Consider the following 24,534-nt stretch of genomic DNA (forward strand, 5'->3'; position numbering starts at 1 on the left):
ATGCTATGGCAACGCTGGTATCACTGCGTCGTTTGTTCTCCTCTGTTCAATTTGCTTTGGGACAGTGAGCAACGCTAGGATAATTCAAGCCAAAACTATGGACAAAACGATCTTTTCGCATCAACAGAAACACAAATTGCAAACTTGAAGCATAAATAAATTCGAGTTTTGAGAAGTTTTAAGTAAAGTTTAACTTAATATTTCTGCAGTAATTTCAGTACTAATTTCAATGAATTAATGGTTACTGTTAACACAGGTTACTGAAACCACAGTAACCGGAACAAAGATTATTCTGCAAAAGAGTACGCTTTTTTACTGAATATCTTGCAAAATACTTATCTGAAGGACGATATTGCCAAAAACGTAACATTGAGTAAACATTTACGCTGAATCACATTTCATTTTGACTGATTTTCGGGGAAACATCCAATTGATGTCCAAGAACAGTCCTTTTTTTCAGTAAAAACTAACTTCTCCATTATTGAACGGTTTTCATTTTACTTCACTGGAACGAGACGAGAAAAATGTAAGAATGTTTGACAAAAATAAATTACAATGATTGGAAAATGTAAGCTGAGAATCTGTAAGCACCAACCAGTAAATAATATTGTCCATCGATAACCCGTACCTTGCCCACTGTCGCACACGGAACTTCCCCTGCACAGTTGGAAAATCCTCCCGCCGCATGCGAAGCTGGTAGCGATAAAAAGAATCTGATCAGAAAAGGCACACCAACCGACCACAATGGCGCGTTGTTGTTTGTAGTGTGTGTGTGTTTGTTTACCGACAGCGCGGCGGACAGCCAAACAAAGCCATCATCCGCTATCCACCACCACCGCCCGAATATCGACCTTCGCCGCGTCTGCGCCCTTGGTGTGAAAGGAAAAGTTTTGAAAGTACCACGCGAGCACGTTTGCGGAACTTCCGCAACCGGAGCAACAGATACGCTGAAAACCCTCGCCTGTCGACATTGGGACCGATGTGTGCGTGCGTAACTGGTGGTGGTTTTGGTTCACCGGCGAGGGATGATGGAGCACGGAACCGGGCGCATGCGCAGTTATGCTTGCGCACCTCCCCATCGTGATGCTCTCCTGTTCGAGCGCGAAATTGAAATTGATCACTCCAGAATTGACCGCGAACGTGCGCGACCCGTGCCGAAAACGCTTTCTTCGACGGAGCCAGCTAGACACGGCCGTCACCTGCCGGTTTTGCTGCGTCCCTGTCCATAAAAGGAACCTAGAACGGTATAATCTCGGTTCGAAAACTGCGACAACTCTCTCGCCGGCGCGTCGGGTAGATCGCAATCGTCCCCGGTTGCCAGCCGGCGTTGGTTGAGACGGATTTGCGAGCAAAACCAAACAAACCATCCTTGTTGTTTTAACTAAAACAGGCTTTACTCATTACAACGATAAGCAAGACATGGTTTTTCTGCGACGAAAATGATTCACTTCAAATGTCCGACATCGGTGCGGGATGCAAAAAGCACAACGCACGGCACAAACATGAATCGAACAAAACGAATCCAACTCCGCGTCGCAGTCTGGCAACGGGGCCGTCGAGCGCGATTGAAGCAGTCGCCGCCTGCTACGTGAGGCCTGCTTCGTCGGAAATCGACAGAAATGGCGCGAAACGAGCTGCATGCGAGCGCTGCGTCTCCTGCTCGAACGCTGAAACCCGCATACTTTTCCTGCTCGAATCCTGCCTGCGTTGTACGAGTGTAGCGCGACTTTTGCCCGAAAGCACCACGTGCTGGGCCAGATGGGCCGTCGAAATTACGGCAACACAGCACCAGCGCCAGCACCAAGCCGAGCTACCTGTTCCGCGCCTGCACTCCCGTGATTTGGTGACTCGTTGTTGATGGCGTAACATTTTCGCTCTTTCTCTGCTCGCGTCGAGTCACGTTGGATGTGTTCGAGATACGCCCGATTGTGCAAATGGCGCGCGGCGAACAAGAATCGCGCCACCGGGCATGAAGCTAATTTAATTGGATGCTGTCTATGGACGTCGTCGTCCAATGGAATTCCGACATTTTGACGCAATTTTCAAGGAAGTTATTATAGGACCAAGAGTGGCTAGATTTCACAGCGTTACATTAACGACATCAAGCTGTTACATGTAGTTCCGCACTAGAGCTAGGTAAAGTCCATGAGATAAGATAGCAAATACTGTACGCAATGTAAGCGATAGTAAACAATTGAGGCGGTGTGCGTCATCTCGTGCATAATGTATCGCACCAATTTACTCAAACAAATAAAACAGCTTCGCGCTAGAAAGCCAAATCCTGCTTAGCATGATAAAGCCACTGCAATCAAGATGTTTATTTGTACCAACCTTTATTTCAGCCCAACCAACCCACTCGCGTGCTACATAGTATATATGGAAACCCTGTAATAATCTTCCGCACTCTCCTCACAAGCCTTAACTTCCGTGTTAGAAACCATAGAAAAGTAATTCTAGTAAACATGTCATCTTTACAATCGTAACTAGGGGCCAGATTTTTCTCCATTGCGCGCCTTGTACACCATGACGTCACGCACGACCTGCTCCAAACCGGCGAACGAGTCAATGTAGTAGTCGGGAACCAATTCGGGCCTCTCTGCCAACCTCTGCAAATCATCCTCCTTGACGCCCCCGGTACCGACCAGCAACGTTTGGTAGTTGGAGATGTGTCCAAACTGAACATCCAGCTCGGGCTGATCACCCACGAACAGCACCCGGCGTGGATTATCGATCGCGTACATCTGTTTCACCATGTTGCTCATCTCGCGCCCCGGTTTGCCGAGCACAATCGGCTTACGGTCAGCTAGCTTTTGCAGCACTTCCACGTAACACCCTGGACCGATGAGACGCATCCGTGGACCGAGCGGCAGGACCGTGTCCATCGCGCCCGCTATGAACAAGGCGTCATGCTGCAGGTACAGCTGAGCACGGAGCAGTTTGATGTTGTTCATGTTGTAGTCAAAGTCCACTATTACCGCTTTTACCGGTTGCCTATCGTTAATAGCTGCTGTCACTGCTCTTATCGATTCCGGCAACGGTTCATCAGGCTACGGGCCAGAAAACGTTTCAGTCATGCAATGAGAAGATGTCCCAAAATAAAACGAATGCACACTCTCACAACTTATTACAATGCGAAGGCTGAAACTTACACCATCGAGCAGTTGAATGCCGGCTTCCCTGAGGCAGTTCTTGAAGTTGGTGCTACCGATGACGTAGCACAGGGCATCATCAAATTTTCTCGCACGCAAATACTGAATAACGACTTTGGCCGGATGAATCACGTCCTCGTCGTCTAGCGTGTGGTCAGTTAGCTTCTCCAGCTTGGCCCGGTAGTCCGCCATCGTGCGGACACTATTGTTCGACACAAACACCACCCGCTTGCCGTTGGTTCGCAATGCACGAATCGATCGTTCAACGCCCTCGAACGGGTCTGACAAAAGCCACAGCACACCTAAAACACATATTGCACCATATATTCCGCTGGAGAAAACGCACTTTAACCACACATTACACTTACCATCACAGTCGGTTTGGACCATGTCGAATGAGTCGAAGAAACGTTCCTTCTCCTCAATCGGCAGCTTCACCAGGTTCTTGGTTATCTTTCGTTCCTGGTCCATTATTCGCTACGTGACGCGTGTGCCGGAATCGCGTAACAATTACAAGAGCTGCCACCGAACGAATGCCGCAAGCTCTACTGCGATGCGTTTGTAACCGTGCAATGCTCTGCTGCACGGTGCTGCTCATTCATAAACAAAACCAACAGTGACGGACAAACGTTTAGCGTACGTGATTTTGTTTGTATATATAACGCATAAATTTTGAGAATTATTTACATCCATCTGTAATTGAGTAAAATTTATCTTTTCATTTCATTATGTTTGAATTTGAATTAAAAAGTTCTGAAAATTTAACAGCTATTTTCAGTGCCTTTTGCCGCTTTAATAGTTGTATTAAACTTGAGAAATCGCTTTAAAAACCTTAACCATTTTTTTCGGAATTATTAGACTTATTTACAATACAATACAATTATAACGGCTGTTAGTCTTATTAAGAAAATTCCTCAAGGCATTTCCTCCTAGTCTGTCGCCTTATCCCGGGCATGTTCGGTTAATTGTATAGATGTCATTTACATGACTATTGAAACATTTATATTTAGATACCCATAAACATCATATAACATTATAAATGTGATATACATCATGGAACAGGATTTACCAGCTTCAACCAGTATGACGAATCAACTATCGCACTTAGGCCCTCACACTACAGTGCACGTCCGTACACAACCACTGTGACTATTTGTTATGTGCCACTCCCAATCGTACGAAGCACACAAGAACGTTTGCGTTGCCCGAGTCATTCACGTGCAAACCGGCTAAAGGGTAACGAGTATCGCCACCTTACGACTGTTGCTGATAAACTACTACACAGTGACGAACTAACGTTTTGCGTATCGGTTTTGTTACAATGCAAAAATCTATAACACTATCTTTATTTGGGTAAAAATTGCTTCATTACAACATTGCATTTAATTATGTTTGTATTTGATTTTTAAAGAGAGCTACCGCCCACCCATCCACTGCTGCTAATCTTCTGCGGTGTACTTGCATTGTGTTGCTCATTGGTGAACAAATACACAGTGACGGACGGGGGGTTCCACCCAACCACTGCTGTTGCTTTTCCACGATGCGTAGTATTATTTTATATTTTGCAAACATCCATCTGGGCATGAGTAAAAATAGCTTCATTTGAAATTTGTATTTAGTAATGGTTGAAAATGATTTAATAAAATCTGAAACTGTGCCAACCCTTTTCGATATGATACTCCCCATCGACCGGGGATTTATAGAATAAATGATGCTTAATAAACTATAAATAAATAACGTCTGAATAAATATTAGAATGAAAATAACGTCACAATTTTTTTTTTGTAATTTTAACCGAGTAAAATTGGCGTCATTACAATTTTTTCATGTAATAATGAAACTGAATTTGAATTTAAACGTTTTTCAAATATGGCAAATCCTTTCTTTCAGTAAAATGCCCGGACACCGGTTCCACACGACAAGATCGGGACCAAATCTCATCCGAACCGTTCCATCATAGTAAGGACTGACTACGCAGGTACGTGGTGTAATAAATCCAATAATGGCATACGGTGTATGGCCTGGTCGTTTTCTTATAAATAACTGAATAAACAAGCATATTTTTAATGTACAGTCTTTTCCCGAGTTACGCGACACATGACTCCTTAAGATTTATAGATCCTCATAGATTTATGAAACTCACCGAGAACATGGTGTAAGATTATTTCGATTCTTTTTGCTTCTGAAATAAGAATTTTGAATAAAATAATAAAAATAAAATAAAATAGTTAAAATAAATTACAAATAAAATAGTTATGTTGAAGCATTGGTTGCGACGCCGGTCGTCGCTTAATGATGCTTAATAAACTATAAATAAATAACGTCTGAATAAATATTAGAATGAAAATAACGTCACAATTTTTTTTTTGTTGTAATTTTAAAAGAGTAAAATTGACTTCATTACAATTTTTTCATGTAATAATGAAACTGAATTTGAATTTAAACGTTTTTCAAATATGGCAAATCCTTTCTTTCAGTAAAATGCCCGGACACCGGTTCCACACGACAAGATCGGGACCAAATCTCATCCGAACCGTTCCATCATAGTAAGGACTGACTACGCAGGTACGTGGTGTAATAAATCCAATAATGGCATACGGTGTATGGCCTGGTCGTTTTCTTATAAATAACTGAATAAACAAGCATATTTTTAATGTACAGTCTTTTCCCGAGTTACGCGACACATGACTCCTTAAGATTTATAGATCCTCATAGATTTATGAAACTCACCGAGAACATGGTGTAAGATTATTTCGATTCTTTTTGCTTCTGAAATAAGAATTTTGAATAAAATAATAAAAATAAAATAAAATAGTTAAAATAAATTACAAATAAAATAGTTATGTTGATGCATTGGTTGCGACGCCGGTCGTCGCTTGACAAGCCCGAGATAAAATCCCATTCGACAAAATAAAAAGTCGTTGGATGGAGTCGCGTTCCAATTTCTCTAAATGCCCCTTGTTGTACACTTCGGTACTGCCTCTACCACATGGAGCAGGGTTAAAGCATCGCTTTTCGTGTCCTTTACTAGCACAATTTACACACTCTTTCCTACTAAACAGCTTTCTTTTAGGACCCCCACATGGTGGTGCTAACATTTTAACGGATATTTGAAAGAACAAGATCTGTGAGCAGAGCAGGTCGTTCCGTCCAGAACTATTTGACAGCAGAAACCGGAAGGATCAAGAAGACCGCCGCGATCACACGTGTTTTTGATCCGACCAAACACGTTTTGAGATGCACAGAGTAGTTGTGATTGTTGCCGGTTGCAGTAGTAATTAATAAGTTTTATGTTATTGTTATCTATGGCTGCGTAATAAACAAGTTGCCAAGTTTAAACGCAAAAATCTTAATGTATGAAAATCTCTGTTGGATCAGAAACAATTTCAGCCAGTCGCTACTCCATTACAGATACGAATTGCTAGGCCTCAGAAGGATTCAAATGTAAGTGTTAATCCAGCATTTTTTTTGCTCTGAAGTCTCAAAATTGCGTGTGCATGCATTAGTACCAAAATGAGCGACGGACCCTTCTGTACTCTGTTAGTCCACATTGGTTCCACTCGTTCGACTTAGGTCGCGTTAAACAGTTTTTAAACTATCTTCACGATAGCTTCGTCGTTGTCAGTCTCATGCAGGTGTAAAAAGTGGGAGATCATCATAATCATTTCTGGCCATCATTTCTGGATAGCCAAATCCATGCTACGAGGGATTTGTCCGATGCCGGTCCTGTCGTTTAAACACCGGGTCGCCCTTGAATGTTTAATATCTATAGACCGAATGTTCGAAAGTGCAGGGTGGTATGTATCGTTACAATCATAACACTCTGTTGGGAGTGAGCATAAGAGATTTTGAACTGTTCTTTGTTACTTCTATGGTAATTGGAGTGAACCTAACTAAAATCACCTGTTTGCGACTATTCTCTATGCTTTAAATATCCTCTCCGAAACAAAACGTCGCATTCTTGCGCATGTGTACTTAGTACTGACGTTATTATCACGATTTCCACGATCGCAGTCCGCTCGCGAGACAGCGTTCTAATGCTGTCGGAACATGGTACGAGATATTTGTTTGTTGTCTACCTTCATCGATTGGTGCCAAGCCTGAACCACTCTCACTTTCGCCGATGGTGTATTTTCATTTATAAATATTGGACGCTCTCTTGTTTAGCGTTCTTTACCCAAATAGAACGCAGCTTCATGTCATGCACACCATCACACCAAGCGAAGGACTAGCATCGTTATACCTTCTCTGTCTCAGACACGTTTCCATCAGAAAACAACTGTTGATCGTGTGTTGATGGTACAGCTGGTTTTTGTTCGAGTACATCGGACGAGTGTATGGGAGGAAAGCAATCCTGAAACGCAGTGCAGCAAACATGCTACATTCACAGAACCCCAATCTCCCACGTTGATGCTGTGTGCTGACCGCAGCAACTAGTGTATGCGAAAAATGATACGAAAATATGTAATTCACACATTGGCACCGATCGGGAGGAGCAAATTTTCGTCGTGTCCAACAGCAACAATAACAACACCAACCCCGACATTGCGGGCAGATGGTGGTCGTACCAGTGTCACACATACTACTCATTCTCCGCCTCTCGACATTAAGAGACTGCGGTAATGTTGAGATAAATCTCAATTGGGGTGAGATGTGATCGTTACGCGATATATCTATCTCTGCAACGCGCAGTTAGCACTTTGCAGTCAGATGTTTTACCGATGTCGAAGCGGATCGTGTGCTAGTGAAGATCTCCTGCGCCATTGCAAGGACCATTTCGATACTCTTGCAGCTGTTTGGTGTGTTTTCACCAATCCTGGTTCCTTGGACGCATCAGCTTTAGGAAGTCCCGAACACAACTAGTAGTGGTACGTGTCCAGTGCAATTGGATATTCCAACGTTCTCCAGTATATCATCTTTCCTCGATTGCCTATCGCGATCGGTTTCGATCTCTCACAAAGTGTGGGGGATGTAAATATCTCCACGTAATCTTGTCCACCTTCCAGTGCACTCTTGTTCGGTAATGGTCTATTGCGAAGAAAAAGGACTATTTTTATCTCGATCTTCATCGCCCTTGTCAGTGTGCTCCGTAGCGTTTGGACAGGTGTGTTAGTGTACAAGTGAAACACTGAAGAGTTCCATTTTTCACATCAATTTGCCAAAAAGGGATCACGATTTTTTCACCAAGATGTAATGTTTGCAATCAAGTTTAGACATTGACTTCGTTGTCCATGGCACGAGCAGCTGATCCTCCACCGAAGAGAGAATCTTCCCACCGCAAATATCGCAGTATCAACTCGCGGGTACCATTGAAACGGGTGTGCTCGTGTGTGAGTAAGCGAATCAAACTTTTATTCGCGTGAACCAAACAAACCGAGTACACAAAACAAGCGCATCCTTCCACCCAAGAGGGGTGGCCTTTACAAGATCATGTTTTTTTTTTTGTTTTTTGTTCGTAACGATCAGACGAGCGCTGCCGTAGGGTGCAAAGCTGTGTTACATGGTGTGCGCCACACGATGTGCTAAAAATAACAAAAATCCCGCAACCCAAATCGTGTCCCAAACCCATCTGCCCACTTGGGCACTGCCTCCATCAAACGGTATGCTGCTGGTGTCATAACGCGGGAAATTGGAATACAATGAAATAGAAGTGAAGTGAGCTATAGATTCTATTGTAAATAGGTAAAAGATTATGTTAAAATGTTTTCTATCGTTATCGGCTAGAAGACCAATGGTGAGAGCTGCTTTATCCAATAGGTCAAACTCAACAGAGAAGGTCGACTGTTTTTTGTGCGAAAACGCCAGTGGTGGTGAGATCTATCTTTATCCTCTGAAAATATAACCACCAGCAGAGTAGTGCCCGTTGTGTTTCGGGGCAATGTTTTCATGTTTTCTACCGTTCATGTCCGTTCTGTCGCTGTGTCCACTAGTGTCGAACGTTATTTAAATAGGTGTTTTTGTGTTTCATACTCTTAGCAGAGATCTCGATGCAAATTGTTTTCCTCATATTACCACAAGGTGTTATCGTTCTTTTTGTATTGGAACATCAAGAGAAGAGTGCTGTTTTTTCAAAACTATCAACTGTTTAGGTAACAACCGTAACGCCAGTGTAACGTTCACGTATTGTCCAATCGACTGCGGTATTGGGGAAGAGCAAAAACGGAGAAAAATATCCCGATGCACAGCGGACCAGTGCGAACTATTCTATTCATCTAAAAATATCATTTGGCAGTGAATTTGTTTAAAAAGCAAGGGCACAGACCATCAACACAGTTGGCTGGGGGCATGGGTTGCACACCCCCAGCATAACATTCTGTCGTGTTGCGGCAAAGCCGTCAACGTGACTATAGATTTTGTACCAAACATTTATACCATCCCACTGGAAATGGGTTACAGTTATGATAAACCTTCTTATGCCTATTTTTCCACTGTGTTTCTTCTCTTTCTATCTCGATCGATCCCTGCAAACAGGATTTTTTGCTAGCGTACGTATACACTGTGCAGACGAAGAAGACCACGGTACGATCGGGCACGATCACGCTCGATTCACCAGCGACGCGCGTCAGCGTAGCGAAGAAACAGCAACAAAAGAAAAACACGCACAGAAAACAGAAATATAAAACATGGACAAACCGTCGCGTCCGGTGCGAAATCGTAAGCGCAGTAGGTTCGTGACGAATGTCTTGCGTGTGACCGTGTGATACGAGTGTGATAAGCAGTGAGAGTGATCGAAAGTTTCCAACATATTGTTCCCCCACCCACACACACACACACACAAGCAGAAGCAACATAAGTATCATCCATAGCTTTATTAACTTGTACGAAGAAGAATTGATTGCGTACATCCAAACTAGTGCTTCTGCCCGAACTTCTAGTAACGACTTGTAATCACACACTAACCTTCCCATATTGAAAATCGCCACAACGCTTCTGAATTGTGTACGCGGCACAATTGTTGGTCAGCTATTATTATTATGTTTTGCCACCACGTGACTGACGTGACAAACGTGTGCGTAATATGCGCAGCACTTTATGCGTTTGTGCCATTTCTGGCGGTTCTAACAATAAACTCTCGCTTTATGATCACACAAAGTTAGAAACAAATGTTTTCAAGTACCCTGCAACCAATCGCCAACATGGGTGTGTGTGTTTTTCTTAATATACATATACATATATATACAATTCCAGGAAAGCATGGCCACCGGGAGATAGCCACCGGCCGGTGAAACGATTATTTACACCGGAAATTAAGCGTATGCTGAAGGACTGGTTAGTACGGCGCCGGGAGAACCCATACCCAAACCGGGACGAAAAGAAGCTGCTTGCCACCGAGACGGGTTTGACGTACACTCAAATATGTAACTGGTTTGCGAACTGGCGACGAAAACTCAAAAACTCGGGCAATGATCCAATTCGCAAGACGTGGGGTAATTTGATCAAGAATTACAACACCAATGCGCGTGGCAATGTGGAGCAGTTTAGCATATGTTCGAATGATAGCATTTGGGGTGAGCAAGGGGAAGACTCGCAAGGTTCCCGTACATCTTCTTCGGGCGAGCAGCCTTACCACCATCATCAACATCGTCATCGTCGCCATCATTACAGGCACAACCAGCAACATCCGCAGCGGAGTCCTTCCCGTGCACAGTACGGACAGAGGAATGCTGGAAAACCGTACCCAGCGTACACCGATACAGGTGGTAGAGGAGGCGAGAATAACAATAGCGAATCGTGCCAAAACAATAATGTAGACTGCAGGACGTATTCCGATTACTTGCGAGTACTGCCAGAGTATGGCAGCGTCGAGGATTGTCCGAATAGTGAAGATCTGCGAGATAGCTATCCACCGACAGCGTTTCGAATCGATCATTGCTATACTCCACGCAACTACGAAACCGTCTTTGGCATACCGGAAGAAACGAGATGTTACAAGGTACATCGACCTGTTTGCCTGTTTTGTGTTTCATATTAACATTCGTCCTTTCCCTTCCAAAGGTCACCCAATTCGATGGGAGCTATGATCCGGAGAGTGGGACAACACTTGAGCCTCTCATTCTAACTGCCACACCTGCCCATTATGGTCGTCCTTACGCGACGAAGGAAGTTCCCACTGGCGGAACACTCTATCTCACCCCAACAACTACACTCTCTCCCGCTGCCACTCCAGCAATCACCAGTGGTAGATCACGTTCGAGCAAATACAAAAGCAGCATCATGGAGAAATATCTTCGCGATCTAGGCGAGCTGGAACCAGCGGATGTGCCAACGGATGAGTCTGCAACCATGGTGCCGGTTTTAATGGCGGCAATACCCTTTCAACAGAAACACTGTGGCCACACCCGTAACCACGAACTTCAGCTACAAGCGCAACCTACGATGGGCTATGACACGGCCGTATTACGAGGACCACCTTCATTATCGAAATGGCTGGAAAGTGCTGCAAAGTTCACACCGTCAAAACACAATTACATCGATTGGGAATGCTCTGGGTAGGGGGAGGGAACATCTGGAGTCAATACGAGAGTAACACTTCCTTCAAAAAAGTTAAATGATCTTTTTCTTTTCTCTCCTAAAACACAGAAAACAATCGACAACGAAGAAACGGTGTGATTCGGAGAGCAACTACTACGGCATGGTTGATACCGGTGATGATAACGGTTGTGCCTATGCGAGACCATTTTATAGCGAGCCAACGACAACAGTTGGTACACTCGAACACCAAAAGGATGAACTCGATGCTGCAGAAGCGCTCACGAGGCTGGCAAACAATTTTCGAACCAAATTTTCCACCTAACCAGAAGTGGACCTAAAAAACAAACGTTGGAAGTATAATTTACGTCAGCGCATTCCTTAACTTATGCAGCAGCAAATGTAGCAAATGAGATGTGGTACGTGTTCGAACAATAAAAGGTGATAGTGTTAGCGAATGCTAGCAGAACAGACTAGTTTCATTGAATGCATTATCCGTGGAAATTGTAGTCACTTCTCAATAAGTGCTCGTAATACATTTCTACATTCGCAGATCTTTTTCCTCCCAAGATCCTCTGATTTCTGAACTTTACCGTAACCTGGACCGTTTCCTTGCAACCGGGTTAACCGTACGATAATGCTCCGATCTTTTCATACGGACAAGGGATCCATTAATATGGTTCTTAATAAAAACACATCAATGGATAAGATTGAGCATGGTATTACCTTAAAAAAATGGATGGGAATAATGAAATTGTAAAGGTAATACTGAAAGTCATAAGCTCCAAACGACTGGAAAGAGAGTTGAATAAATTTCGTGATGCATTAATATCTGAGTTATAAAGAAATCCGTGAGTAGTACTAACTCAATATATTGTTTTACGGCTTCTTGTTCTACTGTTTACTTATCCCAACTAAATGCTCCTTGATTCAACTGCCTATTTCTTCGTCAGCAACACTAACAGTACGGCTCTTATCGGTTTGGGAATCGTTCTTTGCGTACGCATCGAGCATGTTTACTAGCTGGCTCTGGTGGCATTGCAGATCTGCTACAATCTTACCACCAGCACTTTCTAACACCGCAGCAAACTGTGCCCGTACCGTAGTAAGGTCAGGCATGGTAGCGTATGCCATAAACTCGTTTCTACTTAACAATCTACCCTCCACAATCCCACCCATCAAGATGAGTTGTGGTGATTTCCTTAACACGCTCAGCACCTGCTTAATCTTTTGCGCCTCCGGACTAAAGATGATTGCAGTTTTAGCTTCAAACAGTGGCATTATCGCTTCGAATTTCGTGTCCGCTACCGCCTTACGCATGATCGATTTACCGTACACCTTAACCGAGATATTATGTCGATGGAGTGCTACCTGCATCTTAAACATATCCTCTTGTCTTATCGAATTCACGTGCAGCAGCGCTACTAGTTTGCTATGCTCGAACCAATTCCGGGCTTCCCGCGCAATGATTGTTTCGTACGGGTTGTCCAACGTTTTACTTTGCTTCATCTGTTGGGCATCGATACACGGAGCATTAAATTCGGGTTTTTTGTAGTACGGTTTTATAATTTCGAGCACGCGGGCTCTTTCGTAATGTGGTTGCCGTGGTCGCTGAATGTTGATCTTTCCACGGAACCGACGAAATGTGAGCAACGGGTTGCGCGACTGTAACAGAGCTGCGAAGGAAGCAAATCAGTAGGAATATGATATGAGTTGGCACTAAGGAAATTAGATAAAAATTACCATTTGTGATAAAGTTGGACATGGTGCGGCTGTTTTTCTTCCAGAAGGCAAAGCAAAACAATCAGTTCACTGCAAATCTGTCAAACACCGGTTGTCAAATTTCGGTTGCTTCGCACAGGGCGAAAATCGAGCGAAAACTATCTGTCAATTTTTTGTGAAAAAAAACCAAACAAATAGCTCCAGTTGGATTTCCTTTAGCAAAATAAAACGCTACGGCCTACAAAATGGTCCTTTGCACGTATTTTCTTAATAATAACTGCCGATTCGGTTCCAGATGTAATAACGAGCATATAGACATTGGGTAACAAATGAAAGTCAATCGCGAGTCAAAAGGTGAGTCGTAACGATGTGTGCTTTCTCTTTTAGGTCAATTGTTAAAAACGAAGCGGATGTAACACTGAAAGGCAATCAATGGCCGCTCTCGTGCTTTGGTCCCTTCAAAGAGCGCAATTGCATCCCCAACTTTATCGAAGACCAAAGCTTCGAAGAAATTCGTATGATGTATCTAGAAGCGAAAATGCAGAACAACATACCAGCCCATCAGATGCAACTTGCACAAATGATAAACGATGCCAAAACGAAGATGCAATGTCTCACGGCAATGAACAGGGAGGTCCTGAACACGTTGGTTGAGATTTATAACCAACAGGAAAGCAGCGCCAAACCGTCGAACACTACATCGAACCCTTTCGCATCGATAGGTTCTGTTGGGAGCAACGCAACAGCATCGAGCATTTTCGGTGGTGGCAACAATAGCAATGCGTTCGGCTCGGGATTCGGAGCTGGCGCGACCGGTGTTAGCTCTAGCACTACCGGGAGCATATTCGGCGGAGGTTCAATAAGTGGCCAAACAGCACAACCAGTTAGTAACATCTTTGGCACAGCTACTTCCACGACTAACAGCATATTCGCTAAACCTGCTCAGCAAGTGTCCACTGGAAATATCTTCGGGATGTCCCAACCATCGAACAACGTGTTTGGGGCACCTGCCACGTTGGGTGGAGGATTATTCGGCAGTGTTCAGCAACCGTCTCAAAGTGCTGCGCCAATGTTTGGTGGTGCAACAACAGCACCGAACCCGGGTGCTGGCAACATGTTCACAAATTCAATGAATATTCGCCCATGCGTTGCCCAGCCGGTAGCAGGTGGTTCCGTGTTTGGTGGTGGAAATATGTTTGGTAACAGTTCGGCATCCGTGGCACCGGCAGCTGGTGGTTTTGGAACGATTGCGACGCAACCGCAGCAGAACACGGGATTATTTAATTCTGTTTCGTTTGGCAGTAGTGCGCCAACAGGTGCATCCTTTGGTTCGTTTGGATCCCCGATGCAAGCTGTTCCTGCAGTCAATGCGTCATCGTCACAAAATTTATTTCTTCCCGCGTCTACGGCAACTCCGTTCGGCACTTCGATGGGTTCAAGCGCATTCGGTGTTTCTGCAGCACCTTTAGGCCAATCCGTACCACAATCGGCTACTATATACAGCAATATGGAAACAGTTACGGCGGAACATTTAGCTGCCTTCAAGTCGGGTCAATTTCAATTAGGACGAATACCAACGGTACCACCACCTAAAGAATTGTGTCAATAAAATAATTGCAAATAAAATTCATTTATTTCTTACATTCTATATAGTTAGTGGGTGATCTGTATTGCTTATGCGGTTGTGGGCAAATTCTTAAGCGTGGACGCGGTCGTAATGGGAGCGTATAAATCGTTGTGGGCAGTCGAACAAACAAACTGTATAGGCAGATTTGACTCGAAAGACACTGCATTATATGGACTTTAAGGAGATTGGATCTTTAATATTCTTTGACTTACAGAGTACGGATCGAGAATGTTGATTACAAAGCCAAGATCGTGGATGTGGCTTGTCTGCTCCACAGGAATGGATCATTATTATTGCAGCACTGCTTGATTGCAGCAATATGTTACAAACGCACGAAGTAAACTCACTCGAAACTAGCGTGCAATAATACTTCCGTTTTATGTTAAAATATTGATGCTATTGAAATGAAAATTACAATGGTTTATAAAATCTGCAATAAAATTATCTTTTTTTTACTGCAGTCAAGAAAGTTCCGCACATGGTGCCCTTATGTCAAACACCCAAACGTCAAAAGTAAAGTTTTGCATCACCTTGGTGATTCAATAGTTTCAACCAACCATTTCGGATTGTTCGGGGTCGATGCGAGGCCCGACGGATAAACGAGATTTCACTGTTATTCTTGCGTTCACATGGCAGCAGGGAGGCGCTGTGTCGTTCGCTCGCGTGAAGTTTGAATAATTTACATTTAAAAAAGAAAATCTACCTAACGAGTGTGTTCCAGTGCATTGAATGAAGGTGAAAAGTGTTCAAAAGTTGAAACGAAAGTTACATACGAAAACGTTGATCATGAGTAGTTCGGCAAAGATAAGGGTTCTTCGTACGTGCGTTTTCTTTTCTGTGGTGCGTATGGCTACGCGTGTGTAGATGTGTACGTGCGTGCGTGAGGTTCATTAGCTGTGGCGTTGAGGAAGCCGTGTGCACCGTAGCACTCAGAACAGAATACGTGTGTGTTACTGATTCGTTGTAGGGTGTTTGCGTATCGCTGTGAACAGTCATTAGTATGGAAAATCTTACTTCTGTGGAGAAAACTCGTGCTAAAATGTGCCAGTAATTCCGTAATTTTTTGTGGCGAATGCTGGCCCACATCATCTACGTGGAAATTTACACCAACAACTTCCACTGTGGACTTCAAAAGCAAGCAACCGAAACAATTGTATCGCCTAAATTCATTTATACGGTTCTACAATTATTCTTTTACTGATTTTATTATGCCAAATTCCGCGGTAATGCCCGTAGCAAAAGAAAAAGATGGAATAAGCAAGGGAAGCAAACGAAAAGAGGATGGCGAAGTGAAGCCACTCATACAATGTAGTTTTTCGGGCGAAAATGTTTGAGGGTATATGTGTGTGTATGAGAATGAAGAAACAACGGAGTGTGTTGTGTGTGTGTGTGTGAGTATTTTTGGAAAAAAAGAAAAATGCATGTAATGATGGGTTCTCGAAGCAGTATAACAATTTTGTGCGGTATTAAAACTGTCCTCTTTTACATTGATTTGGTAAGTTCCTTTTAATATTTTACACTAAATTTTTACAACAATCTTCTGTAAAAACATATTACATTATGAAAAACGAGCGCTTGAAATACATTTTAAAGTAAAGGACAGGAATTAAATATAGTGTACTGTCAATAACGCACTAGCTCAATACAATATGACCCTTAATATTTCTAATAACGCAAGTTTGTTTAGAACTCGTATTTTAGCTAATTAAATATTGAAGACAAAGTTTCACGGCCATATTGTTTTATTAATAAGCTTGCAGCAGGCCATGCTCTTATTGATTGTCCTATCGTCCTATCCTAACAGTAATAGGTTGTGTGTTTATAAACTTTCATAATAGCGTTAACATTTATTGCAAAATTATTCATTTACCTAATATCATGATATTACTTATTTTTCTTATTTACAGAACACTGCCTCATCACGTACGCCAGAAGTACCTGAAAAAATAAAACATTTAAAAGGAAATTTATATAAACAAATTTAATATGTTTAAGGTTACTTGTGTCAAATGGCGTCGTGGACTCCTCTCTAGTGCAGTTTGCCCATTTTCATTCCACAGTTTATTACGCTTTTACTAATATGTTCGCCTCTTTTTGTGGTTTCAGCAGATGCAATGTGTTCATTCTTGTGCTTAAGGAGAATCATCCAAGCAGTTTTGTGAATGTGTGAATTGTTTCTTCTGGCTACACTCTACACAGCTACGCATAGTAGCAGCAGGGAAGGAAAAGCCCGCTGCTCTATCTGGCCGGAAAATACCTCGAACCAGCGAGAGAGAAAGAGAGAGAGAAAAAAGTGTAAATTGTAACCTAAAGTGAGCAAAAAAAAGAAGGAAATTGCAAAGCAAAAGCCGCAGGCCAGAGAATCATCGCGACGCAAATAATTCGAGCGAGAATAAAAGGTAAAGCCCAAACGAGGTGGTGCAGCCCGTGTATATGCAAAGGGTTTTTATGGGTTTTTTTCTGTAAGAAAGTGGTGGTTAAATTACCAATTGTTCCAGTGTTAGCTAGGTGCTAGCGCGAAAGTAAAGAAAAAGAAGAAGGATAGGAAGTCTTTTTCCGGAAGTGGCGTGAAAAAAGGGTGTGTTATTTATTCTTAAGCAGTTGGTGAGGGGGGTGCTCATTAGCTTGGAGGAGGTTTCTCACACACCATCACCAGCATAGCAGCAAAAGCGAAGGGAAAGCGTGGAGGACGAGAAAGAAGTAACCGCCGTGAGTTTTCGTGTTCGTCGCGGACCGGGTCGTGTAGCGCTCTTGTTGTATATCCTGGAATGGTTGGGGAAAAGCGATTTTCCTTCCGCGAGTAATAATGGTGTGATGCACCGTTGACACCCATCATCATCGTTATTCGCGATCGTATTTTTCGCTGTCCAAGTATACATCGTTTTCGGTCGAATCAAATCTCCTTCTTCATCATCCCGCGAAAGAGTGCCGCGCCGGGCGATATCTCGTCCTTTCCAATCTCGTCCTCCACCAGCGCACCGTCAGCAGCAACCCTGATGGGGGAAAGTGTATCAGCGTGGTACACACAACCGCCGCTGCTGTGCCCCTGTGTGCGAGAGTGTGCGTTTTGATGCAGCGGATGTGTGTGTGTGTGTTGCGTGTGTGTTCGCGCTTATGGGGCATATGTAGTGTGCTGTGCGTAGAGTGAACGCGCGCTGCTGGTGTGGCATACTAAGTGCGCGAAATCGATTGAGCTGCATTTTTCATGTTTTCACCCTGTTGTTTTTTTTTATCACTAAAAAGGTTTGTAGGTGCAAAGTGTCGAAATGTACGTGTGGTGGTAAAACCGGGAAAAGTAGTGGTGTTTCAAATGCAAAGTGCATTTTTTCTGCTGATCCGCACTAAAAGCAAAGTTGTGAAAGCGAATGAAGGAAAAGTTAAAGCAAATTGGGCAGAAGGTTAAGCAAGAGGGGGAGAGCGAATAAGAGCGGGTTTGTGGTGAGCATATTTCCTAGAATCGCATCGTCCTTCGAAAGTTAATCCTTCTTCCTCGTGCCGTGGTTGGTTTCTTTTCATCTGTGTATGTGTGTGTGCGTTTCATAGTGATCACTGCGTCAGAATGTGAATGATTTGATATCGTGTTTCCCACGTTGTGCGTTGCTCAAGCAGCCGTGGCTCACTGATGAGATGGTGGGTTGCTGCAGCGACACAAGCGACAGCATAAAAGCATCCGAGACGAAGCCGGAGATGCACCCGGGGACGACGATGAGGGCAGAATGTGCCCTTCGTACTGTGTGCGCCGGTGGAGAGCCTTGAAAAGCAAAAGGATCGTCGACCGTGTGTATCATCGCGCCCCGTCACGATCGTCGGCCAAAAGACGCCGGCGTCGAGGCATGTTGATCCTAGGATGAATGCTACAAGCATAAGAGAGCAAATTGTTACAATCGTAGTGAGCCGCCAATATTACCAAGTCAAGAAAAACTACCGGAGGCACCCTGGAAGGGGGCTGGAATGAAAATCAGATAATAAGCGCGCGCAATAACGAGCAACGATAAGGATTAAGCTCACAACTCTCTATTTCGCCACAGTATCCCATGCGACACAGTGGCCTGGCTTTACGATCCAGGCATCCGATTGCGTGTGTTACAGTGATTTCAACTCAAATCTGCGAGTAGCAAAAATACGTGAACCACTCTAAAAACGACGAATCCTTTTCACCCAGTTCCCCTCAACTGTATAAGCTGTGTACAGCCTCAATCTTTCCGTATTTCCTGAACCATCACAAGAGACCTTTTCCATTCTTACAACCTCCGATTCCTACTGAGCGGAGCAAACCACAAGATAGACTAGAGATCCCCCGAAAGGTTTCTTCAAATTTAGAAGTCCCAGAAGTCCTCTCAAATCCCTCTAGCCCACACGCACACCGGGTGTGTTGTTGCGCACGGTAAAAGAAGAGCTTGGTTGGTGCGATCTCATCTCGCGCAAAAAGGGCATACACAACCGCGTACACGCATTCATCCACCCCACGCATTGTCGTTCCGCGTTGAGCATACCGCCGCCCGCACGAGAGATCCGCCTCCATGAAGCATCAGAGGCTAGAAAATGGTACGCGAGACTCGACATCTGTGGGTTGGAAATTTGCCCGAAACTGTACGAGAGGATAAGCTAAGGGAACATTTTAAAAGGTAAGTTTCATTTAAATTGTTTAATTCTTTTGTCGTGTAGGTATTTGCAATGTAGTAATACTCTAAGCTAATTGAGGGCGGGTCCCGGTGGTGCAGAATCCCATCCGGACCCATGTCTGACGCAGCACTGACTATCCAGCTACGGGTAAAAAAAAGCCAGAAATTGCAGGCCAGAGGTTGCCACTAAAGAAGTTGAACGTTCTAAGCCAGTGATGTCAAACTCATTTTAGCTCGTGAGCCTATTTTCATGTAGAAATCTTCCACTGAACCACAGCCGACTGTTGAGTCACATAAGCTGGATTCTGCATCATTCACATATTCGAGGAGCAGTTCTCGATATTCCTGGACGGGTTGGATTGAAATACCTCGCCTGCAATGTTTGCCATATGATGAACGGTTTAGTTTGCGTTAGGTAAGGCCTTTTTTTTCTCGTCTACCCAGATTTGTGATCGTGATGACGATTGTATGGGGGTAGCCTAGCTAAGAGGGAACCCTTACCTAGCCATCCTAGTAGGCATCGATTACCGGTGTCGAATATGTGTGCGTATCAAGCTTTCTGCAGCTGCCGTTTATGCAGCCATGGGATTCAGTTGTCTAACCCCCGGGTATCTATAAACTATTTTCTTCTCGTTATCCATAAGCCTCAAAAACGATGCCTCTTACTTGAAGGCAATATCCCAAGTGTATGCACTATAAGGGCTTGAGAAGTGCAGGAATGCCCACATGCTATAATCCTGGAAAAGAGAAGAGGGTAACGCTTTGCTGGGCAAAAAGGTATGCGTAAAAGATCAACTCCCATCCAACGAAAGTTTGGAAGTTGAAGGGGAAATATATTTTATTCCAGAGAAGAGGCGCTCTAATGAAATTAATCATTTGACGACTAATTCTTGATCGAGAATAGAAGTGCCTTGAGAAATAACTGCATAGTACATAATTAACTATTATATACTAATATATTCGTGAGAATTTCATAGACGGATTTGAGATGTATTACATAACTGCGAATAATTTGGTTGTTTTACTATTCAAAGAGGTTTTATTTCATAAAAAAAAACTACAAAAGAGCATACCTATGGTATTACTTCTGCTTAACTTGGCGTATTGACCCGTTTATCGAATTCAATGCTAGTTCTGATGCGGTGCAATTTTCTTTTCGCAAAGAAAAGGCAATATTACTCCAATAAATGCAACCGGAATTGCTTTGACCGCGTATGCGAAGAGAGAGGAGTCCGTGCGGATAATGAGATATGCCAATACCAGTATGCAGTTCTGTATTATAAAAGCGTGTGTGTCCCCTTGCCTCAATAAACATAAAACTCCATCTTTGTGCTGCTCCTTCTTGTTAAGCTTCTAGGGGCGAGGGTGCATTATATATATGTGTGTTGTAAAGCAAATTGCATAGCAATATAGTGTATGCAGATATTGAGGCTTCCATCTTGCTCGCAATATAAGCTGCAGGTTGTAAAAGACATTCTTGTGCCGAAGGAGAGGCAATAAAGACATTCAAATCAACACATCGTTTGTCATCTCGTTTCGCTTGATATTTGCAAAGAAGTTTATGGATACGGCATCTCGCAATAATATTAATTGTGTTCTGCTTCGTTTTGCAGTACAATTTATTCGCAATGCTGATTAACTTTACAACAGTGTGATCTTTCTCGATGTATGACATCGATTAAATCAGGTCTGTATATGTCGTTAGTCATGGTTCAGGCAGTTCCCGAGATACACGTTTGCGATTACGATATACGCGGTTTTCGAAATTTGACAATTTGGTTGGTTTATATAGCACAAAATCTAGGCAAAAAGGCGAAAAATTGGTTGAAAATGCATTCCTTTGTTATATGAAACATTTGTGTGTAATTTTTGTTAATGTTGTCTTCCAAACAGTTGATTGGATTGTTGAATAAATAAAGAGAAAATAAGGAAGTCGACTCTGTAACTTTGAAGTATAAACGATATTGCAGCAGGCTTCGACATACGCGGAACTTTCCTGGACTAGAGCGTTCTGCAATAACAGCGTATCGCGGGGAATTTTCTGTATGTCTTTTTTCCTTTTGTTTTCGAAGGCTTTTGAATTTCACAACGTGCAGAAATGAATCCTGTAGTGTAGAGGGTTTCAGGGATATTTCGACCTCTGTCCTCACACCGGGGCATCGGTTTTGTTTATCAACAACAAAATGTAAGCCATGATTACCTTTTGAAAACCAAGCAATCAAAACAAGTTACAAAGAATACATCGAATATTTGTGGCTTAGTAGACACATTACTGCTTATTTCTGGGGCAATTTTAGTCAATCTCCGCACTATCCAGTCCAACAGACGAGGTTGTTATGTTGCATTTTACAAAACAACAACCAACCCCCAAGTGTTGTTTTCGTTTCCCTGAGCTCCGGTCGACGGGAGCTTTAACCGTGTATGCCGTTCTTACCGTGGTTTGTGCAAAAGAATATTGAAATTATACAATTTTACTAATTTTGGAGTTGAAAATCGATAAATAATTGAATGAAGAGTGGAGAATAAAAAAAAGGCACATACGTAATAGCATGAACCGATGTTTTCCGTAGGGTTAGTACATTTTATTTGTATCTCACTATCTCTAGACTCTCGTTTCGTACGGTTCGGGGTAACTGCTTTCCCGCTCTGCCACACACGGCGTTTTTTCTCCCGCTCTCTCGTTCACTCAAGCGCAAAAGGCAGCCAAGTCATCGCTTCGCTTCGGAGCATTTGCCACAGTGTTGTGTTGGTTTAGCACTGCTGCTGCTGCTGCTGATGTGTGAGTGTTGATATGAATACCGCACGGAGCGCTAGAGAACCCTCTGTGTTGTGCGTCAGAGCAGATCGGGTAGCTTTGGACGGTTGCCAGAATGAAAGCAAAATAGATGAGACCGTCGTACACAAAAACACACATACACACAAGCATGCAGGAAAGTGTATTATTACAGATGTGTTTCACAGTGTGGCGTCCGGACGACAGGGCAAAGCCTGTTTTTTTTTGTTTTCTTTTACATTCCCGGCCGTTGTAGTCTTCTTGGTTGGTTCGTTTGTTCATCAGTGCGCTGCTTCGAGTGTTTTTCCACGGGCGGCCCCCTGGTCTTTCGGGGTGTGCGTGTGAGCGCTGATGTTCGCATTTGCAGCAGATAAGATAGGCCAGCACCAGCCCCACAGTAAACGCGATGGGAAGCGCCTGAAAAGGCTGAGTCGTTAAGAACATGCGAGCGCGAAGAGGGCTTGTTGAAATGGGAATAATTTACTAGCCTTGGTGTGGCATAATGGAAAACAGAGAAAAAGAATGCAGGAAAAAGTCCCAGGAATGCCCGAGCTGATTGGGAGTATGGAGTGTGTGTGTGCGTATGTTTCTGATGGGTAGTAAATCGCAGTTTTGCAGAAAATACTCCATCTGTGTGTGCGAGCTTCATGTTGCCTTTTTCTTTCGACTCGCCGCGTATTAAGTTCGCTTCCTTCTCGTTCTTTCCCACACAAACATCTTTTAGCACTAGAAATTTATGGGAATCTTTTAAAGAAGCAGCCATATACTCAAGAACAATGCAGTACGAAGAAGACGCAATAATAATTTTCTATAAGTCATGATTTATTAATTCAAAAATATGAACACTGCTTGAACATTTGATTTCATTTCCTTTAAGTTGTGAACATTCGAGTTTTGTACTGTTATTCCTACCGAACCCGATCCCAGGTTCGGTCGAGTGGTGTAGTATTGGTGTACGAAATCTATCTCCATGCAGATACACGGTAGTCCCACTTACACCAACCCAATTCGTATCTCTGGTCTTAGCTCAAAGCCTGCTACTTTTTTTTATTCTTTCGCTTTGCTCACAGTAGCACCAGTGCTCGCCAGGAAAGGAAATGTTGGAATGGAAAGAGAGAACACTCTTTCTACAAGATAGAGCCGTTCTCACTCTTACCTAGGGCGAAGCAAAATTTTGCGCGGTATATTCACAGTTGAACCGTTTTCTTCGTCTCTTACGGATGATGCGATTGTTTCTTATTCTGGAGAGTTTTTTTTATTACTTCTCTCCTTTAACCATTATCCATCCGGTACGGTAGTTTTTTTTTGCATTTCATGTGCGATGGTTTGGTTCCATGTCCTATCTGCACACACACACACACCACACACGTTCGCTCACGCCATATTGCTCTGGACTGTGTTTGTTGGTGGGTGAACGCAGGGCATAGCGAATACCGCGGAACTGCTCTCTACGCTGTACACGTAATCCTTGTTCGTTGGTTCCTTCTTCCTTCTCTGTCTAGCGTACGTTAGAACTTTTTACGTTCGCTCGCTCACGCTACCGGTGGGAGATGCACCTGTTAATGCGAGTGTGGTTCGTTTTTGGCTTCCCCCTCTTATTCGTTGGATAGCGCCGCTCCCTGGCTTATTCGATCTGCGTAATAATTGGAACGAGGCACTACAAAGCATCTTTTCATACTAACTGTCTCTAATCCAGAGGTTCGTTGATATCCCGCAAGTAACTGGAATAGTATTTATAGAAAGGGAACAGTATTCTAGATAAAATGAATAGGGATCTGGTATGATAATATTTTAAAGTAGAAATTCATAAAAAGAATGTCGAAAAATTACGATGAAGAATAGTTTGTTACAGTAGTTGATAGCTCACGCATTCACTCAAGAAGTATTTCCTCATCCAACATGATGTCCCACGTTCCTCCGGTTTTCGGTTTTCGTCAGTTTGCGCCAGATCACATTGGTTTGTAGAAGCGGTACGTTTTTTTTTCGCGTATCCCCTTGTACAGACCTGTATGACGTGATTCTATAAACTGCTCTCTGCAAGAAATGTCTTCTCTTGTTGTCTGTTTCGATGATACTACCAAGTTGCGTCCTCAGAAATCTTCCAACCCAGAGAATACAGCCACCGCCGTATGTGTGTTTGTTTTTGGAGTGTTTGCTATTCAAACACATTTC

The 24,534-nt window shown here is 43.3% G+C and overlaps 5 protein-coding genes across 5 annotated transcripts in view; 3 read left to right on the forward strand and 2 right to left on the reverse strand.

Annotated features, from left to right (window-relative positions):
- Positions 1 to 2,483: 2,483 nt before the first annotated feature.
- Positions 2,484 to 3,620, reverse strand: LOC128715223 (uncharacterized). Its single transcript, XM_053810104.1, has 3 exons — positions 3,518 to 3,620; positions 3,150 to 3,451; positions 2,484 to 3,047 (listed from the first exon to the last, which is right to left on the reverse strand). Exons 1-3 carry the CDS (start codon positions 3,618 to 3,620, stop codon positions 2,484 to 2,486), a joined length of 969 nt encoding a protein of 322 aa, XP_053666079.1.
- A 6,152-nt stretch (positions 3,621 to 9,772) lies between these two features.
- Positions 9,773 to 11,943, forward strand: LOC128710944 (uncharacterized). The gene is made up of 4 exons (XM_053805808.1): positions 9,773 to 9,848; positions 10,337 to 11,082; positions 11,145 to 11,638; positions 11,730 to 11,943. The coding sequence occupies exons 1-4, from the start codon at positions 9,773 to 9,775 to the stop codon at positions 11,941 to 11,943; spliced, it is 1,530 nt and encodes a 509-aa protein (XP_053661783.1).
- Positions 11,944 to 12,548: 605 nt separating this feature from the next.
- On the reverse strand, positions 12,549 to 13,383 carry LOC128710946 (39S ribosomal protein L10, mitochondrial). Its single transcript, XM_053805810.1, has 2 exons — positions 13,362 to 13,383; positions 12,549 to 13,294 (listed from the first exon to the last, which is right to left on the reverse strand). The coding sequence occupies exons 1-2, from the start codon at positions 13,381 to 13,383 to the stop codon at positions 12,549 to 12,551; spliced, it is 768 nt and encodes a 255-aa protein (XP_053661785.1).
- A 202-nt stretch (positions 13,384 to 13,585) lies between these two features.
- Positions 13,586 to 14,949, forward strand: LOC128710945 (uncharacterized). The gene is made up of 2 exons (XM_053805809.1): positions 13,586 to 13,662; positions 13,728 to 14,949. Exons 1-2 carry the CDS (start codon positions 13,586 to 13,588, stop codon positions 14,947 to 14,949), a joined length of 1,299 nt encoding a protein of 432 aa, XP_053661784.1.
- Positions 14,950 to 19,509: 4,560 nt separating this feature from the next.
- LOC128712279 (protein split ends) overlaps positions 19,510 to 24,534 on the forward strand; it is a 72,837-nt gene continuing 67,812 nt past the window's right edge. The window contains exon 1 of the mRNA XM_053807174.1: positions 19,510 to 19,592. Within this exon, the coding sequence (XP_053663149.1) occupies positions 19,510 to 19,592 (83 nt within the window). The remainder of the gene's footprint in view (positions 19,593 to 24,534) is intronic.

The sequence above is a fragment of the Anopheles marshallii genome, chromosome 3 (genome assembly GCF_943734725.1).
Source record: "Anopheles marshallii chromosome 3, idAnoMarsDA_429_01, whole genome shotgun sequence".
NCBI classification, from domain to species: Eukaryota; Metazoa; Arthropoda; class Insecta; order Diptera; family Culicidae; genus Anopheles; species Anopheles marshallii.